At 43.4% G+C, this 23846-nt stretch overlaps 1 protein-coding gene across 1 annotated transcript in view; it reads right to left on the reverse strand.

Moving 5' to 3' along the window:
- The window catches only part of MYO5B (myosin VB), a 1009160-nt gene that overhangs the window by 140083 nt on the left and 845231 nt on the right, over positions 1 to 23846 (reverse strand). Inside the window, exons 23-24 of the mRNA XM_086960377.1 lie at positions 15900 to 15984; positions 5191 to 5339 (exon numbers count right to left, since the gene is read on the reverse strand). Coding sequence (XP_086816503.1) covers positions 5191 to 5339; positions 15900 to 15984 — 234 coding nt within the window. The remainder of the gene's footprint in view (positions 1 to 5190; positions 5340 to 15899; positions 15985 to 23846) is intronic.

The following is a 23846-nucleotide window of genomic DNA, read 5'->3' on the forward strand; positions in this document are numbered from 1 at the left end:
TGTAGATAACAGAGGAATATATTTGAAATGTCTTTGAGGTTCATTTGTATATCTTGTGGGATAATATGTAATACTGCAACATGTACATTTAGAAGTGTGTTGGCACATAAATTAGCAATTTGATTTCATGTATGTGTGTCTACCAATCCTTTACCACAGGAGTGATATAGAGAGGTCAGTTTGTTTTCTACTCCACAACCGGTAAGGAACTCCTGAGGATGAACTCTACTATCACTGACCTCACATATAGGAACACACTTCATAGAGACTGCTTAATACATTCAGAATCTGTGGTGTCCATCATGATAACTAAATTGTTTTTACAGGGCAGAAAGGGGATAGGCAATGATTTCCACACATTGCTATTTGTGTACAATATAGTTTTATCAGTAAAACTGTATGTCTGTGCAAATGTAGTGCCCATTTCAGAGAAATATGCTGTCTGTAAATGACAGAGTGCTACCACCCAATGCTTTAGTTACATTAAAATAATCGCCAGCCTCATGTCGAATAAAGTTAGGTGGGTTGAGAAAGCTTGTTGTTCTAAAACTTGGGTCATGGTTCTAAAACAAATCGAGAAGCACTGGTCTAGGAAATTGCTGTTTTCCTCATGCGCAGGCCCGGACTGGCCATAGCGGGCACCGGGCAATCCCCCGGTGGGCCGGTTTTGAGCCCCTGGTGGCTGATTTTGTTACATGGCCTTTTTTGTAGCATAGCAGCAAAATCGGCCCTGCAACAAAATCGTCCGAAAACCGGCCCTAGCAAAGCGCTCGGCGGCACCTCCAACCCCCCGAGTTGGGAGGGGGGGCCGGCCGAGCACTTTGCCAGGGCCGGTTTTGGGTCCCAGTCCGGCCCTGCTCATGCGCCCAAAGTTGAGTGGCAATGTGCTGCTCCAATACGTTGACTACTCCTGGTAGCAAGTAACCGGTCTGGAGTAACTAGGAATGGTGGGGTTAATCCAGTTTTCCTTGGAAGTATCCTTACCAGACCCTCCTTGAGCTTAGCAACAAACAAGTCATGTGAGCTGGAGGATTTAATTAGAGAAGAAAGAGGTTCTATTTAAAGCATGGACAAGAGATGAAAACACGTTATTGAAGAGGGTCAAGAGTGCCTGGACTACATATCTTTATGGCCCTGTGTGTTTAGTCTCATAGTAGATATAACAGATGAAGGGCAAAAGGCTGTGGAGCTCGGTACGTGATCACAGATAAGTAACAGGAGTGGGACCTGGGTTGTGGATGGTTAGTTCATTGTGGTTAACGTGTGTATCACTTATTGGGGCATCTTGGCACTGATAACAGGTATTTATTGTTACCCAACACAATAGTACTCATTTTATCGACATTAGGAAAATGAAAGACTGAGTGGACCGGCCAGGACTTGAACCTATAGCCAAGCATCAAATACAGATTTCTGGAGTGGATGCATTAGTCTGTTGAACCTCAAGATCCAGCAAAGACATACGTTCAAACTGATTCCAGAAGTTAGCTCTAGGCTTAGATTACAATGTGCTAGGTAGGACATTGATCATGAGAGACTGCATTTCTACTTATCACAAATTTCATTAACCACATGCGCGCTAGTGGGATTCTGCACCTATGCTGAGATTTAAAAAAACCCATGTTACGTGACGAGCTGGGCTCGTCATCAGCGTGCGAGGAGGCTACACCATGACGAGCCCAGCTCGTCATGAGCCTGGAAGGGGTTAAAGAAGGAGCTAGCTGTTTCCAAAGCTCTTGTTAGGGTTTAGAAATGGCAGAGATGGCTGAAATGTCTGTTAATTCTTCAGTGAATTTAAATTGTTATATTTAGAGCTGCAAAACCTATTGTTACCAAATCTTTAAAACGTCCATAGAGATGACTTTGGCTCCACCCATAGGAGTATTTCTCTGTCGTCACTTTTATTGCCTCTTTGGTGTGTAATTCCACCCCCCATTGGAGTGCTTATATTGTAATGCACTAAGAACTATTTTACATCTCCAAAATACACTGAATCATCACACATTAAATTAGTTTTTTCTGAGATGCATTTTATACAGAAACAAATGTTGTTTTGCTTTGGTTTTTTTAGTGGAGCCGGCTTATTAAATGTTTTAATGAGGACTGAAAATGCAGGCAGGCCTATTTGCTTTGTCGATGCTTGTTGTTTATTGCTGGCAGAAAGAAGGCTGTTTGAATGAAACAACATGCTGGACTTGGAATTTTGTACGTGACTTGAAGAACATGGTCATAACTGTGCCGCCATGCTGGTTAGGCTGACCGGCGAAGCAGGGGCAGATGAGGGATGGGCAGTTATCTTTATCTGAGGTAGTAGACATCAGAAGGCTGCACAACCTGCCTCTTTATGGTCCTCGGGGAGTGATCTCCCCGACCGAGTTTCTAAAAGAACTTTCTAATACAAGCCCTAGTTCCTGATTTATTTGGCTAAACAAGCATTCAAACTAACTATTAGTACATTTTCATTATTCAAACTAAGTAGCCACACTCGAGCAGTTAACAATGAAACACATTAGAGTGACTAGTTCAAAGTTCACTCTTCACCATACTGCCTAACCCTTTACAACACTTTGTGCTTCCGACATGTTGTGATTTTATAGACATTTTAGACTTGGTTTGAATGGTGTGAGGTCTCTCGTGGAATGTGATAACCATCGAGAAAACATTTTTTAAATGGTTATAACAATGAGGGAGTCGATTCACAAAAGCCTTTATGAGTACAGGAAGTAACACTACAGAAGTCCTCTCTTAGGTACACTTACATGCCTTTGAGAATCAGTCCAGAAACATATAACTCCCTATTAGTTAAAGGGTAAAGAAGAAATAGTCCTTTCTAGTTGTACTAATTGCATACGAATATTCCCTCAATATTCCCATTTTCGCTGTATTTTTAATGTTTTGGAGCAAATTCCATAAAGCATTTAGAAGTACGGTAAAGAGTACCACAGGCGTACCACTTTATATATATTCCAAAATACGACTTTAATTTTGCACGGATATTCTGTATGATTAGTATAGTATAAAAGAACTTTTGCAAAGGTTGACTGGCCACCTTTCTGTAGTTTATTACTATGCTAGTGTGTTAAACTGGTACGATTGAGGTGCACCCAAAACCCAGACATTGTTATCAAGTCTAAAAAGTTTAAAATAATGGAATAATATTTCAGAATGTGCCGCATTACGCCACATAATTTGCCTTTTCTTGCCGCATAATTTACCCAACACTGCCGCATAATTCCAGTGGCCTTGTCTATGCTGTGCCAATTTTCGACTTTTCCGAGGTATCCCTTAAAAAGTTTACCGATAAAATATATTGACAATACAACATTGCCCTCTTGTGGCTAATAAAGATGCTGGCTGACTGGATGGTTTTGGCTGGCACTGATTAAATAAATGTTCCTCTTAAAGAGAAAAAAAGACAAGATGTGTTCTCCTATGTGAAATATATCAAGCTTTGATAAAAAAAAGCTCATTAACTGAACAAAGGTAAAGTACCACTTTCACAAAACTGTATGTAAAAAAATATTTGATGTAATAGAAATTATTTTCCATAAAGATTTAAAACTTTAAAAAAGAAATGTATAACATGTCGAAAACAAATATTTATTGCAGCTGTTAACTGCCATTCGAGAAGGACTACACACAACGGGTTTCCTCAAGGACCTTAACGTTACTTGAAGCCCTGAGGGAATTCTTAAATTCTAGAAGCACATATCTGCTATATTAAGAGCAATGGTTTAAGCTTCTGTACCAGGTAGCATCAGACATATTTTCTGAAGTATAGTAGACAGAAGAACACACTAAACTCCTAAAAGAGATACAGTCAGACACAGTAGAAGCTCCAAATTTGCACATCAGAAATAAGCTGCATTTAGCGACATGGGTAGTCCCTGGTTCATCAGGGTACACAAATCTTCTTTAAAATGAAGGACGTTCTCTACATTCATCACCATGGCAAGTCACCAACAAAAAACTATGGTCCTCATTAGATAAGGCCTCCTTCACCTTCGACCCACCATGAGATACTACCTGACTAATGTGATACTAGTTTTTCCTTGGGGAGCCTACTGCACAGATTGTACTGGGTAGGATCCATACTACATGGGCATAATAACTTTAGACGTAAGGCGCAGGTATGACGAGGTGTCACATGGTGATACATGGCTGGAATTGTGTAAGACAGTAATAATACAAGAATAATGCAAGGATGATGCATTAGTGTTTATTACTTTGTTATCACCTCTTTTACAAATCAGAAATTATGTTTATTTTATTGTTTCGTTTACTTTACTTTCCTTATTTCATGTATCGTTTTATAAGTGCTTAACCATGCTTGATTCGGCATATCTCCAACATGCTTGTATAATTACTGATGCTTTATTGCCGTTCTCATTTTTGTTATTGCTCAATAAAAAAGATTTGAACACAAAAAAAAAATGAAGGACGTGCAGCGACCATACCACACCTCTACCCTGCTGCATGAGAAAGGTTAAGAGAGAGGCAGAGAGGTGAAGTAAAGAGAGAGGTGAGTTGTATGGGGGGGATAGCTCCAGACAGGGAAAAAAGAAAGGCCAAGAGAGGTATAGTGAATGAAATAATGTAGAAAGAGAACAGAGGTAGAGAGGGTGTAGCGTGGTAGAGATTTAGAGGCGGGCACAAAGAGGTAGGGGAAGGTGAGGTCGTGAGAGCGAGGGTCGAGAGAGTGGAGAGAGAGAAAGAGAAAGAGGACCTAGACGAATAGAGATGGAGAGAGAGAGAGAGAGACAGAGAGAGAGAGAGAGAGGTAAACAGACTAGAGATGTTAGGTCCAAATGGTGAGAACTAAGGAAAGATAAATTGATATTTTTTTTAACCTAGATGCCACCAATAGCCGGTAAACCAAGCTATGAAATAAAATAAAAAAAGTTTTTTATTCACTTTAACAGGGCCACCGGGAAGTGGGGGCCTAGGCAATTGTCTACATTGCACACGCCTTAAAACGATTAATGTATTAGAGCAATTTTCCCTGTTATTTAAACACATATGTTCCTGCATCAGTGGTAGAGACGTTGATACAGAATTGCAACAAACATGTGGTTGAGCTACAAAAAGGTAGCCATTTTCTGCCTCAGGGCAGGTCACGCACCTGTACTGACTACACAAGGAAGGGTGTGGGTGCAAGTGGTGGTTCCCAAGTCCAGGTCCCTTCATTACCTTTATAAGCGTCATCTCCTCCCTCAGGTTGTCGTATCTCTGCTCCAGCCTCGAGTACTCCTTCACCAGGTTCTGGTACCGCGATCGCTCCTCTTCCATGTCCTTCTTCATCTGAAGGTTTTCTGCTACAGCGGTCTGAGTAAACTCATCTGAATCCAAACACAGAGAACAAGCTGTGGTCAGAAGGTCAATGCTCAGATTCAATGGCCCGAGGATCAATGCTCAGAACCAACTGTGAGATGATCAATGCTCAGATCCAATGGTCAGAGGATCAATGCTCAGATCCAATGGTCAGATGATCAATGCTCAGATGCAATGGCCAGAGGATCAATGCTCAGATGCAATGGTCAGATGATCAATGCTCAGATGCAATGGCCAGATGATCAATGCTCAGATGCAATGGTCAGCGGATCAATGCTCAGATGCAATGGCCAGATAATCAATGCTCAGATGCAATGGCCAGATGATCAATACTCAGAAGCAATTGTCAGATGATCAATGCTCAGATGCAATGGTCAGATGATCAATTCTCAGAAGAAATGGTCAGATGATCAATTCTCAGATGCAGTGGTCAGCGGAATAATGCTCAGATGCAATGGCCAGAGGATCAATGCTCAGATGCAATGGTCAGATGATCAATGCTCAGATGCAATGGCCAGATGATCAATGCTCAGATGCAATGGTCAGCGGATCAATGCTCAGATGCAATGGCCAGATGATCAATAGTCAGAAGCAATTGTCAGATGATCAATGCTCAGATGCAATGGTCAGATGATCACTGCTCAGAAGAAATGGTCAGATGATCAATTCTCAGATGCAATGGTCAGCGGATCAATGCTCAGATGATCAATGCTCAGAAGCAATGGTCAGATGATCAATGCTCAGATGCAATGGTCAGATGATCAATGCTCAGATGCAATGGTCAGCGGATCAATGCTTAGATGAAATGGTCAGATGATCAATGCTCAGATGCAATGGTCAGCGGATCAATGCTCAGATGATCAATGCTCAGAAGCAATGGTCAGATGATCAATGCTCAGATGCAATGGTCAGAGGATCAATGCTCAGATGCAATGGTCAGAGGATCAATTCTCAGATGCAATGGTCAGATGATCAATGCTCAGATGCAATGGTCAGTGGATCAATGCTCAGATGATCAATGCTCAGAAGCAATGGTCAGATGATCAATGCTCAGATGCAATGGTCAGAGGATCAATGCTCAGATGCAATGGTCAGATGATCAATGCTCAGAAGCAATGGTCAGCGGATCAATGCTCAGATGATCAGTGCTCAGAAGCAATGGTCAGATGATCAATGCTCAGATGCAATGGTTTAGAGGATCAATGCTCAGATGCAATGGTCAGAGGATCAATGCTCAGATGCAATGGTCAGAGGATCAATGCTCAGATGCAATGGTCAGCGGATCAGTGCTCAGAAGCAATGGTCAGATGATCAATGCTCAGATGCAATGGTTTAGAGGATCAATGCTCAGATGCAATGGTCAGAGGATCAATGCTCAGATGCAATGGTCAGCGGATCAATGCTCTGATGCAATGGTCAGAGGATCAATGCTCAGATGCAATGGTCAGATGATCAATGCACAGATGCAATGGTCAGTGGATCAATGCTCAGATGATCAATACTCAGAAGCAATTGTCAGATGATCAATGCTCAGATGCAATGGTCAGATGATCAATGCTCAGATGCAATGGTCAGAGGATCAATGCTCAGATGCAATGGTCAGACATTAATGCTCAGATGATCAATGCTCATAAGGAATGGTCAGATGGAAACTAAAAGCAGCTCATGGCCTGCGTGTCCTCTGTAGGGGACACCAGCCTGCATAGACGCAGCTCATAGAAAGTACAGAGAAAGAGGGAATGACACATGGCCATGACGAATACAGAGAAACAACTCAGCTATGAAAGGAGAGGGAAAGTAAGCACAATGCTGCAAAGAGGCAAAGACTAAGGCACGGGGAAGAGGTAAAAAGGCGGGAGCCTGAAATGAACTATGATTTTTAAAAAAGACAAATACTTGTGCCAATTTCAAAGCAATTTTATATTAATTCTAACAAAGCCTTCTGCCTGACTGATCCCACCAGACTGTTTCTACAGTGGAGCAGGAGTGCCACTGACAAAAGCTGAGAGTGAAAGGCCGGTGTGGCATCAGGATCATGTTCAGATTGGGGTGAAGGGTTTGTGGATATCACACTCTGAACATTCCATTCCTCACATTCTCTCCACTTTTCCAGCACTTGGCTCTTTTCTTCTCCCATCCTTATCATTCATGTGTATCGTGTTAAGTACCTGTGCTCCTCCAAGCACTATATGGTAATGTGTTGGATGAGGCAGCCATATCTTTAATGTGGTCAAAGACGGTGCCAAGGGTTTCTAATACGCCTGAAGAGAAAGGACAAACTTCTCAAGCTTTAACAATTGAGCTTGGCTTTCAATGAATGACGAAGTGTTCATCCAGGCAAGTATACCAAGAAAGGTAGATTTATTAAAGGCAGAAGCTTCAGTAGGTTTAAAAATGGCCTCTGGATTTGCAGCATGATTGTGAACTGGTACATCTAAGCCATGCAGAATCTAATAAAGCACCTGGACATATAGACAAAGAGGACACTTCAACAGGCACCCCCTTGAGGTTACCAGTGATTAACCAGACATCAATTTACCCACACACTAGGGGCCAAGAAGAAAGAGAACCAATCCTGAGCACAGGCTGACACATCCACCACCTCCCGCATTCTGGACAACAAGCATGAGTGATGAAGGCTGCAAGTTTATTGTCCAACTGGCCAGGCTCCAAAAATTGTTAAACCTATACTTTGAGAAAATCTTAAACATACAAGGTGAGATCACAGAGAAATCAAACTTCACCCTGTTTCGAGGGAAAGCACAGAGAAGTAATCAATACAGCCTCGTGTAGCCGGGGAGTTAGGACTAGTTGTAATTATGAATATTTGTTTTTATTTTGTCAGTTTTATTTGGAAAGAAAGAGTATTTTGTGACCTCAAGTCACCTTAATTGAGCAAGATGGTGCCTATGCACTGGCAGCAATATCAATGGAAATGTAGTTACTCATAGTTTAGAAATGTTTCCTTGGTACTTAAACATGCTTGGCTTCTAGGAGTGATTTGGGGCCAGATGTACGACCCGCCAATTTGCGATTTGCAAATTGCGTCGCATTTGCGACTCGCCAATTTGTATGCACAATAGTGAATGAGACACTGTTTGCGATTCCGTATGGGGTCGCAAATTGCATGCCTCATGCATATTAATGAGGCTGTCACAATTTTCAACCCCATTGGGATTGGCTGGGGTGGTGGGGTGGTGGCCTGCTGGGTTCAGCAGACCTCCATGTCTGGAACTCCATGTCTGGAACTGCTTATGAATAAAGCAGTTTTTTTAATGCAGCCCGTTTTCCTTCAAGGAAAACGGGATGCATTTAAAGAATAAAAATGAAACGTTTCAGTTTCACTTTTTAAGGGCAGGCCAAGGTCCCTGGGACCACTGCCCTCCCTTAAAAAATATTTGCGCATGCATTCCCAGAGGAGAAGAGGTCCTATGAAGACCCCTTCCCATTTGCGAGTGCTTTACCACCCTTCTGAGAAAGGTGGTAAACTGCGAGTGTTTTGCAACTGCAATTGCGGTCGCAAAACGTTCTTACATAGGTGTTGGAGTCGCTATTCGGAAGGGACACCCTTGGCACGTCCCTTCCTAAAAGCGAGTCGCTAACCCTATTTTGCGAGTCGCTCGTTGATGAGCGACTCGCAAAATAGGGTTAGTACAATGGGCTGACATTTTTTGCGGTCACAATGGGGCTGAAATCCCCTTTGCGACCCCAAAAATCAGTCGTACATCTGGCCCTTGATATATAGTTTGCATCATAATTTAATATGAATTGATTTCTCCTATGTTGCTTGGTTTTGAAAACTTTAAATCTCGGGCTTTTGAGTGAGGACACTGTTCGACATTGCATGGAAATTGGCTACAAAATGGGGTGATAACTCTGCATAATTTTTTTGCAAATGCTAGAATGATCTTAGCTGCAGATCCTAGAATGCTGCAGTTTTAGCCTTTTTTAAAAAAGTTTTACCATGGGGTCTAGAGCCACCAGATAGGAATTTGTGACAACAGAATAGGTATATCTTATTGACTCTTTCGATTTTAGCATCCTATGCGCAGACATTTCTTTGTAACTTGGTGTTTAGGGCCCCAGGTAACAACGGAGGTCTTCAAATGATCTTTTGCCAGTTCAGTTCTACATGGTAGAGCAAAATGTAGAAGGTGTTTTATGTTCTGGAAAGTTTGTACAGGTTAAGGGCTAGATGTAGGTAAAGTAGATTTACCGATTCATAAATACCAAATTTTACCAATTCGGTATTTATGAATCGGTAAATCTAATGTAAGTAATTATTCGGTAAAAAATACCGAATCGGTAGGATTCAGTATTTACCGATTCGGTAATTAACGAATCGGTATTTGCCATTGATTCCTATGGGCCTTGAAGCCCTTAGGAATCAATGGCAAACACCGATTCGGTAATTACTGAATCGGTAAAATTACAGAATTGCCAAGGGGGACAGGGTGTCACTTTGACACCCTGTTGCACCCCTGTTTCTGGCCATGTGCCATGTGGCACACATACCTGCCCTAAGGCAGGTATGTGTGCCACATGGCACAGGTGTACATGCACAGATGTGCATGTACACAGGAATTCGTTATTTACCACCCAGTAGTAAATAACAAATTCTAAAGGGCCTGTGGCACTGTTTTAAGTGCCACCCACATCTGGAAATACAGAATCGGTAAATGTACTGATTCGGTAAATTTACCGAATCGGTAAATTTACCGAATCGGTAAATTTACAGATTCTGCAACTTTAAGGCCCCCTACATGTCAGAACCCAAATACCGGTTGGTAACGGCCGAAATCGGCAGTTACCGACCGGTATTTGGTCTCCTACATCTCGCCCTTTAAGTCTAGAGTGGATCTCTAGCATGTCACTGATATAAGTATTGAAGTCCAATTTTCCCTGAAAATTTGTAAGTTGACTTTTCTCATAAGCCATATCAAACATGTGCACAAAATCTTTCACATAGTCTTTAATCATTTCGTGTAGTCTTTCTTCAGGTTCATTGTGTGTTCATTCCTAAATCATTTCCAGTCCTGCAGTCACTCACACTTACCAGGCTGACGGCTTGGGGAATAGTTTAGAAATTTGGTGCAGGGAGCACTTTCTTCCATCCGTAATCAATTATGAGCAAGGATTACATGGATAAAGATTCTGTATTTGCATCTAGAAATCCTGGACGGATCAGGGAGCAAGAGAGCCTGGTACCCTTTTCTACACCCCACCGCCCCCTCTCCACTCTTTTTTGGACTGTAGCTGAGGAATGAGGCTGTTCAGACATCATGTACTTCACTTCCATAGTTTGTGTTCATACACAAGTGGGGTCCTATCTGTAAGGATGCTTGCCATGGGATTTGTGCAGTTTTAGTTTGAACATGCACACGTGACAGTGTCTTGCATGAGGCAGTCAATTCTGCTCACAAGTGAATCCTCTGGACACTGTTACCCCTTTCTGCCAAGAATGCTTTTGGCAAAAGTCTTTGGAAGGAGCTGTGAAGTTCAAGGACAAGGCCACTTTGAATTGAATTTTGTATCAACCAAAAAAGCAGCAATGATGTGTGCAGCTGATCAGAGGTTAGAGGAATACACCAAAAGTTTAACCTACGTCTTACTGGTTGACAGCTGTTCAAATTCCCTTACTTTAAGATATCTGGACGAAGAAATAGTTTTGCTAAAAGATAATTACAAATTGAAAGTTTGAGAAACTATGAGCCAAGAGATGAAGGCTCATTTGCCCCATTTAAGCACTTGCACGTATTAAGAGCAAAGTACAAACTGCACTTGACTAGTTTTTGACTAGGCAGTTACTGGCAGTCTACAGCTTGTGATAATTGACTTTTGAAATAGTGGGCATGCTGCAACAATATGGGCACAGCAGGTGCAAAAATAATCAATTCACGGAAAGGCCAGGAGTAGCAGAAGTGACATCACATAGTCCTTGACCTTAATGTCATCACAGGGAAGGGACATCATGATCCTCATCCTGATTTTTTTTAAACCATTTTATTGAATTTTCCATATTGCAGAATCGTTATACATTGTTGTCAATCCAAATTGCATACGTAGTACTTAATAACATTCTGTGAAATATGGCCATGACCCTGGTGACAACATAATAATTGACACTGCTGAAGTTCCTGAATACCGGCATCTTAAATATAACTTCAAAACACAGGCTAATGCCTGTTTTAGATTAAAATTACATTAGGGTGCTGACTTGATCTTTAAAAGTTTTGGGGTATAATGCTTGCTCTGAATTGTAGCAACCAAGCAAACTCTTCTAATTGGTTTCTCCCTCAGAGAATTTTTTTAAAGAATGTGATGAAGTTATGCATTTTAAAGCACAATTTGACCATCAATTTACCCAAACACCTTAGGCTCTGAAAGGTATTCATTCAATATTCAAATCCTTTCATGGTGTGCCAAGCCAGTGAAACCTAAGACTTCCAAGGAGTTGACCCAACTTTTTCAAACTGTGCTATGAGTTCCCAAATATATCAAAAATCACACCTATTGTGTCAAGGCCAGCATTTTGTCATGCTTGCTCCTTTATATCAAAACGAACGTAAAATATGCCAGTGCCAGAATGTTGTCATTATTGGCACCCTTCCATATGTCCGGCTGTCCTCCTTTATGCCAATTATTATGTTCAATGTGTTAGTACCACCATTTTGTCACTGGTACCCCCACTCCAACAATTTCCTCAAGAAAGCCAGCATTTTTTTGGGTCTCCTATTGAAAGGAATTAACTCAAGTATGCTAGTACCATTTTTTTTAGCTTGGTACTCATACAGCACAGGAATCACCTGATTCCGTTATGTCCTCAAGGTTGGCCATGAAAAAGGACCCCCTACGTGGAGGGCGGAGGGGGGTGAGAGGGGCTGATCGAATGCACCAGTTTTAGAGGTAAGCTTGGGGTTTTGCTCAGGCTTGTGGCAGTTTTTATTTCTACAGCTTTTGGTGAATAACGACCACAGGGTAATGCACACTGTGTTTGGGAAACAGCTCCAGAGGTGTAATGGAGAATAAAAATTCTGAACGGCTATGAAGAGCTTGCAAAGGCTGCTCAATGCTTTGTGAACATTTACCTATAATTCTTTCTGTGTTTGGAGAGGAGTTGGCTTAACGGCTAGAGCGGTCGACCTCGAATCTGGGGAACTGGGTTCTAGTCTCAGCAACGACGCTGAACATCCCCCCCCCCCCCCCCACTCCATCTCGTCACAAAAATAAATGTAAGCCCATCAGGATAGGAAGCGGGCATCAATGTACGTCCATTTCAATCCCCCCAAAATCACAGCAGCCGAGTCCTGCATCTCCACGGGGACCATTCACACAGTACACGAATCAGTCAGCGTTCATCCCTTGCCAGTTCGAACCGAAGGAAACAAGCTCCCCGACCCAGTAGGTCCAGAAGCAGATAAGCCTGGCGAGCAATTCTGTCTTGTAAGAGCCACCTAGGCGCTCAGCAAAGGAAGCAACACAGTATCGTCACCTCTACTCCAGGGTACGCTTCCCATCATCGGAAATACATGGCGTTGTTGTGTGATATGTGGCACACTATACATGAGAATATGGAGATCAGCAATCGCGCAAACGATGAGTTCATTAGTCACATCATCTAACACTGTGTGCCCCTGGGAGTTTCCGGTGTCAAAGGAGTGGGCATAGCCATGCGCCAGGTCGAGAGCATCCTCATATGTTCTTTCAGGTCTCATTTCAGGAGCAATGGCCGCAAGTGAGTCATGGACAGTTAGTCCTCGGCGGGTCAGGGAGGAGCGAAAGTCATGGATAGCCAGAAGGACATCTCTCAGCGTGAGCTCCATTGCTGCACTGCCGGTAGAAGCCGAGCTCGTTGTCTCTGGGGACCCCTCGGACGGAATTGAGTACATCGGATCATGTAGACGGGATACGTATCCAGGAGAAGGAACACATCTAGACGCCTGGTATAGCTGATGAGCGATCACTCCGAGGCGCAGGTCACCCCCGGACAGCCCACAAAGAGTGTCCGTCACAGGCGGAGGGCTTATCTTCGATCTCCGGGACAGCCACTACAGAGGGAGTCAGCAAAAGAAACGCGGCAAGGATCCAGATTATTGCGCCGTGCACAGCCTGTGTCCGCCCTACAAATCGGGGAGCAATGAATTTCGTCCAGATGCACCGGTCCTCTTTGTCCGGCCATGGCCGCTGTAGATCACCTCCTCGCCGGCCGCGCCAACACTCGGGTCCCGGCTTATGACCGGCTCAGGCCGCGATCTTCGCGACGACGTTTCTTAGCCGTCCGGGGCGGCCGCCAGCCCGGAGTTACACGGCCAGGCACCGCACCATCTCAGCTGTATGGGGATGCGCTTGAAATGCAGGATGGGCGTCAGGATGATAGGGAAGGTGAGGGCGAGCGGCGGAGCCGAGCGCTTAGGCGGCCATCTTAGTCGCCGCCGTGGCTCCTCCTCTGCACCACAATATTTTGAACCTGTTATTGTCCTCACAGGTGTACATTTTATTACTAAAGTTATTTATTTATTATATCATTTATTATTATTTATTTTAAAAAAGTATGCCCATTCTTGTCATATTCGTGACTATTACTGACACTCAATGGGTAAAATACCTACCATATGGCGAGTTTCTACGGCATATGATGACGATCAGACATAAACATCACAGGCACAATCTACACATCTGAGTGCTTAGTGATGCAAGCTGGCGTTTTGGGGACCAAAAAGTATAGATTAAAAATTTAAAAATGGCATTTAGGGACAAAACTTGATTTTTTATTAAATTTAAACACACTGCTCAGAAACTGAAAAGCAGATGCTTGGACGAAAGGACTGCATTTCACAAACATAGTTACAGCTGATATTTGTGGGAAAATTCATACTGAGTTCAGGTATCCTAGTGCCGATTTTGGTACCCTGGTACTAGAGAGCACTTACTGCTACAGCTAGTATTTCATGACTTATGTGGAGACATTTTATTATCTTTATTAGTAAACTTTCTATGACATTATCCCTACTGGGTTCTGAAGATGTATGATTGGTGTAACATGTGTACTTCCTGAAGGTAGAAACTCCAGTAAATTGAGCAGCAGTTTTGTGAGAGATTGTAGAAATTGTCTGGCATTGCTGATTATAGCCTGTACCTGGAAACTGTTCTTCAACCTGCCGCTTTCAAATTGTTTCTCAGTCAAACCATATGGCCGGGAAACGGCTCTGAAGGGGTAGGTTGGAAACAGAAACTGAAGGCCCCTTACAGGGACCCCAGGGGGTCTAGACTTTCATGCATCTTCCACTTTTTCTACATCTTCTTCAATACCTAAATGATCAGACTGGGTCTCGTTTACACCACCTGTTCCCGATATATGCTGATGTCATAAGTGAATCTGGAGAAAGATTTAGGCCGCCAGGCCACAGTGATCGCCAAGGGATCCAGACCAGAATGAGGCAATATTAGTTGCTCCGAAAGGACCCATCTGTTTTGTTTTGACTAAAAATAAACAAACAAAAAGTGCTAAAAATATTCATTGGTGGAAGCATGGATAAAACAGTCTTCATCTAAAGGTTGTGAAAGTGTTTCTCAGTTTGATGAAGACAATTGACACACCATAAAATAGTATTTTCAGATCTGAATTCTATGAACGCGTGGGCCCGTATTCTATAAGAGCCTGGTCCTCTATTTGAACCTGTTGAGAACGCCGAATAGGGTTTTGCTAAACACGCCCTCTTCATTGAGCTTCTAAAGGTACCTTAATTTGTTCTCTTGCCTTTCCAGACCACAACTCTTCCATGACTGAGGATCTGCTCGTATCACCCACCTTCTCTGGTGTCTCGGCTCCTTGTCAAGGTTACAGGGTTTTGCAAACTGCATAAAACTAACTTAGAGGCCAAAATGTGAATGAATTCATTCAATAACAATATGATTTTGCTGAGCTTTTTTCAGCAAGATATAATTGTAAGGAATATTTTTTTTTCACAAATTAAATTTGGTAGTCTGCAAAAGTTTGAGAAGCATACACATTGTTGAAAGAAAAAACCCACAAAGTTTTGCTGGAGAAAAGTTTTGCACAGCCGGGCACCTCACTCACACATCCTCTCTGCCAATCCGCACTATCCAGTCGAAACTTTATCACCAGGCACATCTCGAACAAACACGTTGAAGAGTTATATTATGCCCTGACAAATCGCTTCATTTCTCTCTTGGTATCCAAACCAAACATCTCAGCTAAGATCTCGGTCATAGAGGCTTTCCAGCTTTTTGTATCAAAATGAAATGTTTCACCAGCGCTGAATGTACGCATTTGTCGTGGCATCCAATCTCTTACATCTGCCCCTTTTGGGCCCTTGGGTGCAGCAATGCGGAATGCAATCCTTGGCAGCACATTCCATTGTAATGAAACAGAGAGGCAATCACAGCGGCTTTGTTGTTCCCGGTAAATCTCAGCCCGCCCGAGCCCCGCAGCACAGCCAGCAAAGCCTCTAAACGTAAAGCCAACGCATTGCCCACAACAGACAGGATAAGCCCAGCGCGCCAGTCCCTGTAATACTCACAGGCACAGCCATAAATCTTCCTCTCACCTTCAGAACGACAGAGGATTCTGTTGTTGAGCTCCTCTTTCTCATCTTTTAGCAGAGCGTTCTCCTTTTCCAGATCGGATACTCTCTAAACGAAAAAAAGGGAAAGTGTTAGCTCCCGTCTCCGCCGCCTAATGTAGGCCAGTGAGTGGCAGCTCGCCCTCTCCACCAGGATTGCGTTTCACTCCACTGCTCTTTAACTGGAGCGTTTTGTTTGTGATTGCAGCTGCTTGCGCGTTTCACCTGAGGGCGAGGAATATAAAGCAGCAGAGAGGCGCTCTGTGGAACTTACCTGCACCACCCTGAGTTTACTTTGCAAAAGAGAGGTCTGTGCGAGGGCCTAAACAGGGCTGAGCAAAATTCCCACAAGCAAAGCGAAGGGCAGGGATATCGTCTATTGTTTTAAGACCCCTGAGTGGGACTCGCCCGGTCGTCTGCTCCGTAGGCAGGAAACAAAAAACAAAAAGCATTGGCAAAAACAATAGGTCGTGTTTGCCAATGTGTTTTAGCCATATCGTACACAAGTGTGACTGCTGTTCAGAATGGCTTAAAGTTAGTGAAGTAGAGGAGAGTGGAGTGGAGTGACGTAGAGTAAAGTACTGAAGAGTGGAGTGAAGTGCCGAGGAGTGGTGTAGAGTGCAATGCAGCATGGTGGCCTAAAGCGGAGTGGAGTAGAGTATCGTAGAGTGTAGTAGTGTGTGGTGGAGTGGCGTAGAGTGTTGCAGAGAGGGTAGGCTTAGATTGGTGTACAGTGGAACAGTGCAGTAGTGTGTCGTAGAATGGAGTAGCGTGGATTAGAGGGACTTGTGTAGTGTCATAGAGTGGCATACAATGGAATAGAGTGTCAGAGTGGAGTGGCATAAAGAGAAATGACGTGGAGAGGAGTAGAGTGATGTGTCTTAAAGTTTCATAGAGTGGAGTGTTGTGGAGTGGTATAGAGTGGGATGGAGTACAGTGGCCTATACTGAAGTGGAGTAGAGTGGCAGAGAGTGGAGGGGCGTAAAGTGGCGTAGCGTAGAGTGGACAAAGGTGCTCTAAAGTGGAGTGGAGTACCGTGAAGCGTAGCATAGAGTAGAGTAAAGTGTCAAAGAGTGGAGTGGCATAGAGTGAAGTGGTAAAGAGTAGAGTAAAGTGGCATGGAGTGTTGTAGAGTGGAATGGAGTACAGTGGCCTATACTGAAGTGGAGTAGAGTGGCAGAGAGTGGAGGGGCGTAAAGTGGACTAAGGTGCTGTAAAGTGGAGTGGAGTACCACGAAGAGTAGCTTAGAGTGGAGTAAAGTGTCATAGAGTGAAGTGGTATAGAGTAGAGTAAAGTGGCGTGGAGTGTTGTAGAGTGGAATGGCGTAAAGCGTTGAGTGGCGTGTCATAGAGTGGACTATCATAGAGCAGAGCAAAATGATGTAGAGTGAAGTGTTGTAGAGTAGAGTAGGGTGGCCTGGAGTGAAGGGGTACAGCGAGGCGTAGAGTGGCATAGAGTGAGTGTCGTAGAGTGGAGTGACATGGAGTGCCATAGAGCTGAGTGTCGTCGACTGGAGTGTTGTAGAGTGGAGTGTTGTGTAGTGGAGTGGTGTAGAGTGTGGTGGAGTGGTATAGAGTGGAGTAGAGTGACCGAGAGGGAAGTGGCATTGAATGGAGTGGTATAGAGTGGAGTGTTGTGTAATGGAGTGGTGTAGAGTGTGGTGGAGTGGTATAGAGTGGAGTAGAGTGACTGAGAGGGAAGTGGTATTGAGTGGAGTAGAGTGGAGTGTCGTAGAGTGAAAGGTTGCCACTGATAGCCAATGCATTCTTCCTTGGGTCTGGCTAAAGTGATCACAGAGGGATGTACGTTGTTACAATGCATGCTTTTAACCCGCATGCTGTAACAACGCAAGTTTTAAAACGCATTCCATTACAACGCATTACACTGGGGGGTGCTGGATAGTGAATAGTTTAATTTACTATTCAAACACCAGTCCCCGTGGACACTAGGGAAGGTGTTGGATAGTAAATTAAAACTATTCCCTATCCTAGAGCGCCCCCAGTGTAATGCGTTGTAATGGTTTTCGTTTTAAAGTCTGCGTTGTAATAGCACTGCGTGCTAAAAGTTGCATTATAAAGGTGTTCCCCATCACAGAGATTTAGCCTGAAAAATGATGCTCAAAAAAATCCATTAGTAACCAATAGCTGGAGAGGTTGTTGCTTTATTTTACTCTTGACACCCATGGCTGCATACGTGAACGGTGGCAAAATAAGTGCCCACAAGATTTGGTGAACTGATGAAACTTGACTACCATATTTACATATAAACATCAAGCGTGACCTCCATGTTTGCACCTGTTGATACAGGCTGGAATCACCCAGAGTCATTGATTATAAGCATCTCCTTGGTTCCTAGGAGAGTGGCAGACCCCACCTGTTGACACCAACTCATGTTGAGGGTGAACATACTCTCAGTCATCCAGCCCTGGATCTCTTCTTCCTCCAAGGTACACATGGCAGGGTCTTTGGATCAGAGGCAGGATGCTGTGGTACAGCAGCATAGTTAACCACATGCGCGCTAGCGGGTTTTCCCGCTGTGTGCTGAAATGTGAAAATCGCGGCTTTCGTGACAAAGCCAGCTTGTCATGCGCGCAGCGCAGGTAACGCCCATGACAAGCTGGCTTTGTCATCCGCATCGAAGGGGTTAAAAAGTTATGGTCCAGTTGAGTACCACTCTGGTAGCCACAGGTGGGGGTTGTACAAACATCGTACACAGCACCTAAAGCAAACTCAAAGCGCCCAATGGTGATGCAGTTTGCTGATTGCGCATCATAATGAAACAAATGTGACTTTATCCAGGACGTGTTTACTCTAACCAATAGCTGCTCTTCAGTTGTCAAAAAGAAAAGAACAGATGTCCATTGGCATCTATGGAGAGTAACAGCATGATTATACCGATAAAAAAAATCGAAATGTTCTAATAACGATATTGAGGTATTCTGAGATGTTCTGGTGACCAGGATTTATTAGGTCATGTGCAAGATTTTGAAGCCCTCGTAGGCATAAGTATACCAAAGTATAGGTGAAATGTTTCCTATCAACGCCAGAAAAGGAGACTGATTTGAAGACAGAAGAGAAGTGGGGAGGCAGGTACAGTATGAAGTGGAGAGATGTGGCCTAAAAGCTAGGGTGGTCGACCTCCAAGCTATGGAACCTGGTTCGAGTCTTGGCATGCATGGTCAACATCCTGTGATTCTGGGCAAATCATTTAATGTCCCCTATCCTAACACAAAGACAACAAATAAAATGAATGTGTCCGTCTGTAACGCAACTGGTGTTCATGTAAAGCGCTCCGATACCTTCCGGCCTAGTTGGCGCTATATAAAACTCCCCCCCCAAAAATCCAATATCTTGTGTCGGCCTAGATGGAGTTCCTGTCTCAGCCGAAGTTCAAGGCAGCCACAGAATTCTGTTCACTCCTAGCAATGATGGTGTCTAACAAGACTAATGTCTTAAACTGATACCAGTAGAGCGCCCTAAAACATGCCAAATGTAATTACATTAAAAGTAAGGAACTAGTAAACAACACAAGGGCCGCCATATGCCTGGCAGATGGGTACAGAGCGAGCACGCCAAAGCAGATAGTGAGAAATGTGTCAGAAAGTGATGGAAGCGGCAACTCGAACCTGGAAGGAATGTAGAAGAGGCGCCCCACACTCTCCGCTTTGTAAATTTGTGCACCGCTGTGAGTTTGCGGCATTTGTGCACTTTTGAGAGTAAACGATGGTACATGCTAGGTTCTGCGTTACACCAGTTTCAGGTGCAGTGCTCAGTTTCCTGGGTATTTGAGGTCAGTGCTGTGGCACTTGCATATGGTGATGCCAGGCATGCTGATGTGTTTGCAAGGGGTTCTGAGGACAGGAAAGCACATGCTGCAGCGGGTAGATGCCTAGGGAACAGCAGAAGCCACATGTAACAACAAAAGTGGGACATTGATAGTGACAATGTGCTGGCACTTCACACTTTGAGGTTCATGCAAGGAAAGCACATTAAGGGTGGGAAAGGGACCATTCAGGATTCAGAACTGGGCATAAGCTGTAAGTGCTCACAAGGGCTGGTGCCATCCAGAGGGAGGGGAAACGCCAGAGTTAATGTAAATTTGAAGGAAGTAAAGATAGGAATTGAAAAGGAGGGAGACACAGCGGAAATAATTGATGAATATACAAGTGTTCTCAATCCCTGGAAGGCCGAAGTGTTGGCAAGACATACGCTTCTTCAGACAGCACAGCTGCCTGGGGAACCTGTGAATGATTGTGTAGTTGCACTGCAAACACTGGCGGTCACTTGAGCTTTTCTCAATTTGAACGATAACATAGTCAGGGACCAACTAACTGAAAAGACCAACAGTAAGAACATTCAAGAGAAGTGATTATTAAATAAGGAACCCGCGTTAGAAACTGCTTGAAGCATAGTGAGGGAGATTCAGCACTCTGAAATATATATCTGAGAGAAATAGCTGCATCAGAAGGAATGTCTGAGTGAAAGAGATAAAGAAAAAACATGTAGAAGGGGGTAGAAAAAGGAAATGCAAAGTTAGGCAACCTCGAAAGGGAAGGGTGGTGTGAAGGTACAGGGAAGAGGGTTTTGCATGAGAGCAATGGAAGTGTGAATTTCTGCTGTTAAAGTGCAACACATTTCAAGAATGCCAAACCGTGTCCGGCTTGGAAGCAGGCATGTTTCAAGTGTAAAAGAAAGGGCACCTCCTTGAATATTTAGGGCAATGGTCGGTATGAAGACAGGTGTGAGCAACATTACGAAAAAGGAAAGAGAAATGCTGTTTGGAGGAAGAAGATAATTATATTTAGAAGATTTCTAAAGAAAAGGATACTAATATCAGCGTTGTAGATGTAGCAACCGTGGAAGTAAATGAAAGGAAACCACCATGCTGCAGGGTGCTCATGAATAGTCAGGTGTTGGGATCTTGGTAGAGTCTGGATCTCCATTTACCTTGAGAGATGATGAGAAGTTCTGAAGCTTCGGTCAAACTAGAACAGTCTCAGATTAAGGTATTTGCGTATGGAGGAAAAAGATTTAAGGTGATCAGGAAATTATTAGGCCAATCTGAAGTTAGAGCATAATGTAGATACAAGTACAGTTTATGTGTTTGTAGATTCTTCTAATCTGTTGAGATAAGAAGAACAAGGGTAATTGAACATGATCCTAGATCCCAATCAAGTTCCTCTGAGGTCTAATATAATAGAGATGGGTCAGATGGGTGAGAAGAAAGGAGACAGTGACAAGTGGATAGAGAAGTATTCTGAAGTTTTCAGTGCTACCCTAGGGAAGCTCAAGGATTTCAAATCACAAAATAATTGTTTTAAATAATGCTAGACAGCTGTGCACAAGGGGCGGAAGGTGCATTTAACACGAGGCAGGACTTGAAGAGGGAGTTACAGAACTTATGTGCTTTGGGGATTGTTAAAAAGCCAAAAGTTCTGAATGGATAGAGCTGTCTTCTATCGTTTTCAACAGCAACGGGTGTGTATCAGTATAAACACATGCAATTCGATTACATTCTGCGTCCTCCATGTTCCAAAGGTTGATCAGTTTGCTGTTCAGAAGTGTAGAAGGAGTAGCATGTTTCCAGGATGATATCCTGATATATAGGATGGATGAAATGCAACATGAAAAGATGTTGAAAGATTTAATGGAAAGTGTGAAAAAAGCAAGTTAACACTGAGGAAGGATAAGTGCAGGATGGAGTGGACTACTAGGTTCGTCTTGTGTCCAAAGTAGGTGTCAATTTAAAATATATAGAATAATTGAAGAAGCTCTTTTCCCAAGGGATAGAGATCAGCTAAGGTTGTGTTTGGGGCTTGTTAAATATTCTATCAAACTCGTGCCACACTTTGTCAGTTACATGGCAGTGTTACTTAAATTGTTGAAGAAGAACAAAAAGTATGTGTGGATCGAAAAGTGTAAATCTACGTTTAGTCAGGTTAGTAATGATATAGTCATAGCTGAACCACTCAAGCCTTTTGATACTAATGATGTAAGCATCATTATGATGGACAGAAGCAAGCATGGGTTGGTGGTGGTGTTATTGAAGAAAAGAATCAAGAAATATGAACCATTGCATCAAGAGCCTAACAGGAAGCCACATTGTAATATTCCGTGGTAGAAAAGGAGGCTTTTAAATTCTGGAGGGCCGGCATTTTAAGACTTTTGTGTGGGTTTCTGCATTCATTTTACATACTGGATCCATTAAATTAACTAGTTGAGATTCCAGGGTGGAGGTAGGACTCGAGCAGTACAGCTAAGTGGCAGCATCACCGCCAGTTATTCGAATACTGCTGGAGTATGTGCAAAGGATAAAAAATAAATGTTGCTGCAGATTTCTAGTCTAGGTTATCTGTGGTCGATGATTTGGCTGAACAGGAGTGTGCTGATGAAGTGGAGATGGAATATGTGGTCATCCAGGTTAGATCAGTGATGACTGGGGTCATCACTGAGGAGTAGAAAACATTTTGGAGGAGTATGTGGTGTTGGAACACATGAAAGAGCATATCCTTTAGGGGTGGCCCCCTATGAAAATTCTGCATGGGGAGTTAATTCACTTTGTACATGTTGCAGAAAGCTAAAGTGTGATGATGGACCAGGGAGCCATGTGGGCTTGTTAGTAGCAGCAGAGAAGTTGCAAGACAGGGTGTTGAAACTGGTCCATGAAGCTCAGGGGCCATTTCATGATTCCGTTCTTTGAGCTGCACCAGTGCAGAAGTGGGCTGCACATTTTTTGTCTTCTCTTCTGCACATACATTAACTCTAAAAATATCTATTAGTGCATGGGTTGCAGAAAGCAGAGCTGGAAAAGCAGGACTCTAATTGCTCTCCACGTTTCCTAGCTCTGCTGACAGCAGCACATGCAATAACTCAGAGATTTTTCGAGCTCGTGTATGTGCTATAGAGGGAAAATTGAAACACGCAGACCCCCAGCGCAAAGAATGGGCTCATGACGAGGCCCCATATTGGCATTTGGTGTATGAACGCAGGAGAAGGTACTTCTGGTGGCCAGGTGTGGACAAAGCAGCACAACAGTCAGTCGGAAATAGCAATGCGTTTGTTTTGTATGATAAAGCAAGTGTGACAACCTCATCGTCTCTTGTCACAGTCGTTACAGAGATATTGCCTTGGAGTAAAGTAGCCTTGGACACATTGGGTCCATTTGGGTTTTGGGGAGTCACCTAACATAGGTCAAATGCATAGAGAATATAAACAACAAAACAGTTATGGAGTTTATGCAAGAGATCATTGTCAGAGGAGGATATCCTAGTGGATAGTTACAGACAACAGAAGCCAACTGGCTTTGACAGAAATAAAGGATTTCCTTGCTCCTGCAGGTATCTCGACCACCCAATGGCTTGATTGAAAGAGTTAATCATGTTGCTAAGGATCAATTGCAGTTGCAGGATTGGAAGGGAATGTCCCCATTCACTTAGTTGTAAGGAAAGGTGGACATGAGAACTGCAGTACACAGGAGAGGGAGGCTTAGTAACAAAGGGTCAAGGAGAAAGAAAGTGAATGTGGGAGACTGGGTAAGAATCAAGAAACCTGTTCATGTCCAGAATGGTCTTTTGCAGTGCATGCACATCCAGGCCCAACTTTATGAATGCTTTGCGGTGGCTTTCTGTTACTTTTGTAATCCTGGGATTTACTATCCAATGCAAAGCAGGATTTGCTTTGGATAGAGTTGCAAAGTAATGCACAGATGCTGCTTTGCGTTACTGTACATCAAGGGATGTTCCATGGGTGTTGTATGGGCATCCCCGTGCAACTACCCATGGCTTTTGACGCAAATCCCTAGATAATAAACATTGGTAGAGATGGATTTGTACCAAAATCTTACGACTCCTCGAAGCAGGCACAACAAGGAGAAATATTGTCATTTCTTCTTGTTTTTCCTATTCTGCAAGTATACTGCATTGTGTGAAAGGA

The sequence above is a fragment of the Lissotriton vulgaris genome, chromosome 3_1, assembly GCF_964263255.1.
Source record: "Lissotriton vulgaris chromosome 3_1, aLisVul1.2, whole genome shotgun sequence".
In the NCBI taxonomy this organism is placed as follows: Eukaryota; Metazoa; Chordata; class Amphibia; order Caudata; family Salamandridae; genus Lissotriton; species Lissotriton vulgaris.